Here is a 6170-nt window from a genome sequence, read left to right on the forward strand (position 1 = left end):
GTGTAAGAAATGTGGTTATTGTTTTCCAACAACAAAATAATGATTAGACCAGCATTTACAGTTAAAAGGCTTAATTATGGTCACGTACCGCCTGTTACACTTGTCAGTGCTTTGTCAAGTTGAAAAAAACAGGCTATTTATGATTATTAAAGTAAAAATACCAAGTGAGGTTAATATCTTTTAGAGATTCCGCTTTCAACCTGCAAAGCCTTACGCCCCTAGAGGAAGACCGACGGCTTCTTCCGCTCTTTTTGGAGGAGTCAGTATCCCGGCATGCACCGCTGTTTGAGCGGCACGGCACATCAACGTGTTCTGACTTAGGACATGCAGCACCTACATTGATTTTTTCTCACAAAATCATCATCTCTGCGTCGACTTAAAGCTTATGAATTTATTTTATTCCATCTGTGCGTGAAAAGCGGGAGCGCGTCTGTTTGAGCGAGATGTCTTTGGTTTGTGCTAGTAAGTGAGTTTGTTTCTGTTAGCATGTGATTAGCGGTGTGCAGCGTTAGCCATTGTTGTGCTACGTTAGCATAAACTTTACGTATGTTAAGCCACGCTTTAATTACCATTCTTTTTTGATGGCCTTGCTTCATTTCGTTAAACTAGAAGTGAATTAACGCGGCGCCCGTGTCTTTAGCTGAAGCAGGCTCTTATTAACTTTGTTGTTCGACAAGCAAACCATACCCATAAAGGAAAAGAAACGTGAATGTCAAGTTCTGTGATATCTACGCTAATTATTGCATGCTAATTAGAGAATAGTGCATTGTAAGAACCGTTCGATATTTGCGGTGTACTTATAATGAGGTATTTTGTGCTGAAGGGGAAATAAAATTTGTTTGATTCCCCCTCAGTTTCAAACGAGGTTCCGGAGCACCCCTGTGTCTCCCCTGTTTCCAATCAAGTGTTTGAGAGACGTCTGATCGAGAAATACATCGCGGAGAATGGAGCTGACCCCATCAACGGACAGCCGCTGTCTGAGGAGCAGCTTATTGATATCAAAGGTACAGCGCTCTTTTCATAGGAAGTTCAAATGCACTGTGACCGCTTCAAAATGCATTAATTTCCTTGCTTTTAGTGTCTCATCCCATTCGACCGAAGGCTCCCTCTGCCACTAGTATCCCTGCGATCCTCAAGTCTCTGCAGGATGAGTGGGTGAGTTCTTTGGCTGACTCTATACAAAAAGAAACGTACGATGTCTTTCTCCTGTTATTGAGTTTGTCTGTCCTTCAGGATGCCGTGATGCTGCACAGTTTTACTCTGAGGCAGCAGCTGCAGACCACCCGACAGGAGCTGTCTCACGCTCTCTACCAGCACGATGCGGCCTGCAGAGTCATTGCTCGTCTCACGAAAGAGGTCACTGCCGCCAGAGAGGGTAAGAGCGGCATAGTCGTGCTTTCTGGATGTGCTGATGGAACCGGCGCCTTTAACGATGGTTATTATCCCGCTTGCAGCTTTGGCTACACTCAAACCCCAGGCTGGATTGATCGCTCCACAAGCCGCTCCTGCTTCTCAGCCTGCAGCTGTGGTCAGTAACTTATGCATTCATTCGAAAAATTATTTTTGAGAGCAAAAGAGCGCACTTTGATTCCATGATGTAGCAGCCAATTACATTTCTGAACAGAAACGGTGCGCATCTCCAGGTAACACTGTTCAAAAATTGCCAATCGCTCTGATTCCTTTGCTAATTTTAGGGTGCTGGTGAGGCCATGGAGATCAGTGAGCAGGTGGGAATGACTCCAGAGATCATACAGAAGGTGTGTTGAAATTCAAAAACCACATGGTTGAATGTTCGGCGGCGATTTCATTGCATGTGAGATCACATTTTCAAAGCAAACTAAATTTTTATTTTTATTTTTTTTCCAGCTCCAAGACAAGGCCACTGTCTTAACCACCGAGAGAAAGAAGGTGAGAATTTAATTTTGCATTTGTGTTGCATTGTGCTTAAATTTCCGTCACCGTGGTGCATTGCGTACGTCATGAATATACTTGTTTTTCAGAGAGGAAAGACCGTGCCGGAGGAGCTGGTCCGAGCAGAAGATCTCGGCAAGTATCGCCAAGTGGCATCGCATGCTGTAAGTACCAATACGTTTTCCATTATTCACTCAAAGGATGCTAATTTATATAAATTCTCACGATCAATCATCCATTAAATTAACCATCTATTGATCAATTATCCTTAATCTCTTAAACCTGAGAATTTTAGTGATAAGCGGAGTACTCATTGCAGACTTTCTAGGCTATAATCTGTTCAGCATTTTAATACATTCATACATTCTCTTCTAACTATTTTTCCTATTGCCGCTTGCTATTGTGTTGCCTTTACTAGTTGTGCAACTGCATACACCTACAGAAATATTTCATATGTCGACAAACCCCTGAGAGCAAACAATTATGTATAGCATAATATAGGCAACACTTTCTACATACATTGAGGGTATTCTTACGACATTATAATGCATTATCAATAACTTTTGTAATGCTGTATCATCTCATGAGTACTCAACTATTTTACTGTTAAAATATATTTACTTATTTGTGGTTACAACTTTTAAGACTAATTATTTTTAATGCACAATGAACACGATTCATCCACTTATGTTACAATGAATTATATTCTTCATATTTAAAATGTCTTAAGAGTACATAATACATTAAAAGTGTAATACCACCAGTTTAAGAAAAGTAAAAAGTGGTGTCTGCTAAATGTATGCTAACACTTTTTTGATAGTTCCTCAACAAACATACTGAATATAGGATATTTTGCAAGTGTGTGTTCATTGTGTTGTAAATAATCATACTCCTGAAAGTTATAATCACAAATATATAATTATAATTTATTCATATTATAAATATGGACTTAATAGAAAGTGGTGCCACATTTTTCTTTTAACCATTCAGCAAACTTTTTAAATTAAATTAAAATCCCATTAAACTCATTGATGGTAATAATCAAAATTCTTACTTTAACCATTAAACCAGTGTAAATAGGTACATTTTACATTCAATGTTTCTTTGTGTTGTGCATTTTTATACATATTACAATATCCTCTTGTTAAGGCAGCATCCTACGTAGAGAGCATACAGCTTCTTCTGTCCCAGGAAAATTAACTTCTTTTTTTTTTCCCCTCCTGCTTAAAAGGGTCTTCACAGTGCCAGTATACCAGGCATCCTCTCTCTGGATCTCTGCCCAACAGACACCAACAAAGTCCTCACCGTACCCTTACAACAACACCACGATTACACAAACACGATTTTAACACAAGTCTGCAGATTCGCATAATTTCAAACACGTGTGTCCCGTGAGCTTTGTGGTCAGAGATACATAACTTAATATCCTCGTTACTGCATGTTTGCTTCTAAAAACAGACTTATGTACGCTGCCACAACGCTAGTTTTTGACATGCTCTCCACAGGTGGTGCGGATAAGAACGTGGTGGTGTTTGACCGTCGGGAGGAGCAGATTGTTGCCACCCTCAAAGGGCACACCAAAAAGGTCTCGTCTGTCATCTACCATCCTGCTCAGGTAGGCCAGCGCTCCTGCTCTTCATTCATGAACTCATTTCTCGTGTGTCTTCAGTCCTCACGTGTCTCTTTCCATGTTCTTTGTCAGTCTGTGGTGTTCTCAGCATCTCCAGACAGCACTATCCGCGTGTGGTCGGTCAGCGGGGGTAACTGCGTTCAGGTGATCAGAGCCCACGAGGCCAGTGTTACTGGCCTTTCTCTCCACGCTACTGGAGACTACTTGCTGAGCTCATCTGAGGACCAGGTAACACACACGCTATGATGTCTTGTTTTTCCTCCCCTGTGTGATCTGTTTTCCGTAGCTCAGAGCGGCTTCATTCACAGTAAATGAATGCTGTGACCTCTTTGATTGCGCATGCTATGAGTTTAACGCAACAGCCACCAGTTTATGCTTTATTTTTGTGGCATATGATTATAGCATTTGACTATATTTGTAGTGAGATGCACGTTTTCCTTCAAAATGAAAGCACTACTGCAGTTTCCATTAAAATAAAAGCTTAAAAGTGCAGTAAAAGCTAGTGTTTAAAATGCAAATCTAAACATAACTTTTCTAAAGCTTTGTTTCTGCCTCTGTAATGTATTGAAACCCGTTGTGTTGTAGTACTGGGCCTTCTCGGATATCCAGACCGGACGTGTCCTAACTAAAGTTACTGATGAGACTGCTGGCTGTGGTAAGTCTTCCTCTCTGTGGGCTAGGGCTAGGCAGACGCTAAGACATTGTTCATTGATGTGCTGACAAGAAAAACGTCTGCGTTATTTAGATTTGGGAAGTGAAACTGGTTTCATTGGTGTTTGTAAAAATATTTCTTGTATTTGTGTTGAATTGCTGATACATTTGTTTTCATTACCTTTACAAAGGCTAGGAACCAAAGTACTAAAAATTTTATTTATAAAAATGTGAATGTATAATAATAATAATTGAAATAATTTGAATGTGCTTTTTATATGCATCACTAAAAGATACAAAAATGGGTTCAAATGCTGCTGCTTGAGTGATGTTCAAATGAACAATATGACATCATAAAAATAAACGCTATCTTTGAAGGCTGAAAAACACTCATTTAAAAAGATAATGCAGTTTGTTTGTTATACTGTGCAGCACTTAAGTTTGATCATTAATGCTCACATGTGGATCATTTAAAGCCGCTCTTCTTCCCCATCAGCTCTGACCTGCGCTCAGTTCCATCCTGACGGTCTGATTTTTGGCACGGGCACGGCAGATTCTCAGATCAAGATCTGGGACCTGAAGGAACGAACCAATGTAGCCAACTTCCCTGGACATTCAGGTCCTGTGACGTCCATTGCCTTCTCTGAGAATGGATACTATCTGGCCACTGGTAAGTCACATGACCCTGACTTGGGAGGAAAAAGAACGTTCCACTGGATTTCCATGTCAAATCCCATTTATTTATATAGGAATAAACACAATAGAAACACCTTCTGTGTTTTTTTTTTTTTGCAACTTAATCTTCAAATCATTACATCTTCACCAATTTAATGTAAATTGTCTTTTTAAACAGTTTCTACTTGTTTTGTTTGACCTGTAGGTGCTCAGGACAGTTCACTCAAACTGTGGGATTTGAGGAAGCTGAAGAATTTCAAGACAATCACTTTGGACAACAATTATGAGGTCTTCTTGCATAGTGTCAAACAGGCCACAGATACGGCTGCTATGTGCTCTTCATCTGTCTTATTACATTTACTTAGCTAATATCTCTGTCTCTTTCCTGTAGGTGAAGTCTTTGGTCTTTGACCAGAGTGGAACATATCTGGCTGTGGGTGGTTCAGACATAAGGGTTTATATCTGCAAACAGTGGTCTGAGGTCCTCAACTTCTCTGGTGAGTTGAGCAAAGAAATGTTTGGGTGTTTTAGTAATGTGCATGAAATGGTTTTTAATTTGTGCTTTTAATCTGTGTGAGATTTGTTGTCTTGTCTGTTGCTCTGTTCTGAGCTATCGAACTATACGTTCTCATGTTTTGACCTCTCTTGTGTTTTCCTGCAGATCATTCTGGTCTGGTGACTGGTGTGGCTTAGGTGAACATGCTCAGTTCCTGGCTTCCACTGGCATGGACAGAAGTCTCAAATTCTACAGCCTTTAATAGAAATGGAGAACCTTCAGGAGAGACGTGAAACAAGATGTGATCATTTTCCCACAGCAAACATGTCTGTCAGTGATAACCGTGCATGTGTATACATAGATATGCATTCACTGTCATATACAACGTTGTAGTGATGGATTCCTCCAGACATATTCAATATAAACAGTATAACACATACAAACTTTGAATTCAGTAACTTTTGTCCGCTTTTGCTTTAAGACAGATTAGGGTTGATTGAAGCTTCTTTTTTTTTTCCCCTCCTGTCTACGTTTTTAAGCTTTGATTGATTGTAGACTGGCGAACTTTGTTTGTGTCCCATTACTTTTTTATCCTTTTGTGGACAATAACAAATGTGAAATAGATTCCAATAAAGTTTAAATTGTTTTTATTTATTGGTTTGATTTCATTCATTGAATATGTACCTGCAAGAACTGATCAGGAGTTTCATCCGTTTCGAATGTGTCTGCATTATGAAACTAGACAATGGAGTCTGCATTAAGGCCTTGAGCATGATGAGGAAAAACTGAAGCAAATCTTTATTGAAT

At 39.7% G+C, this 6170-nt stretch overlaps 1 protein-coding gene across 1 annotated transcript; it reads left to right on the plus strand.

Annotated features, from left to right (window-relative positions):
• The first annotated feature begins 308 nt into the window (after nucleotides 1-308).
• Nucleotides 309-5625, plus strand: LOC122358173 (pre-mRNA-processing factor 19-like). Its single transcript, XM_043257959.1, is given in 17 exon segments — nucleotides 309-462; nucleotides 855-1004; nucleotides 1079-1155; nucleotides 1234-1375; nucleotides 1455-1528; nucleotides 1695-1757; nucleotides 1867-1908; nucleotides 2001-2075; nucleotides 3143-3213; nucleotides 3412-3526; nucleotides 3614-3769; nucleotides 4127-4196; nucleotides 4689-4862; nucleotides 5073-5155; nucleotides 5259-5364; nucleotides 5529-5555; nucleotides 5558-5625. Coding segments are annotated over 17 exon segments (1512 nt in total). The 5' UTR covers nucleotides 309-443.
• The last annotated feature ends 545 nt before the right edge of the window (nucleotides 5626-6170 follow it).

This window comes from Puntigrus tetrazona, chromosome 14 (assembly GCF_018831695.1).
Source record: "Puntigrus tetrazona isolate hp1 chromosome 14, ASM1883169v1, whole genome shotgun sequence".
NCBI classification, from domain to species: Eukaryota; Metazoa; Chordata; class Actinopteri; order Cypriniformes; family Cyprinidae; genus Puntigrus; species Puntigrus tetrazona.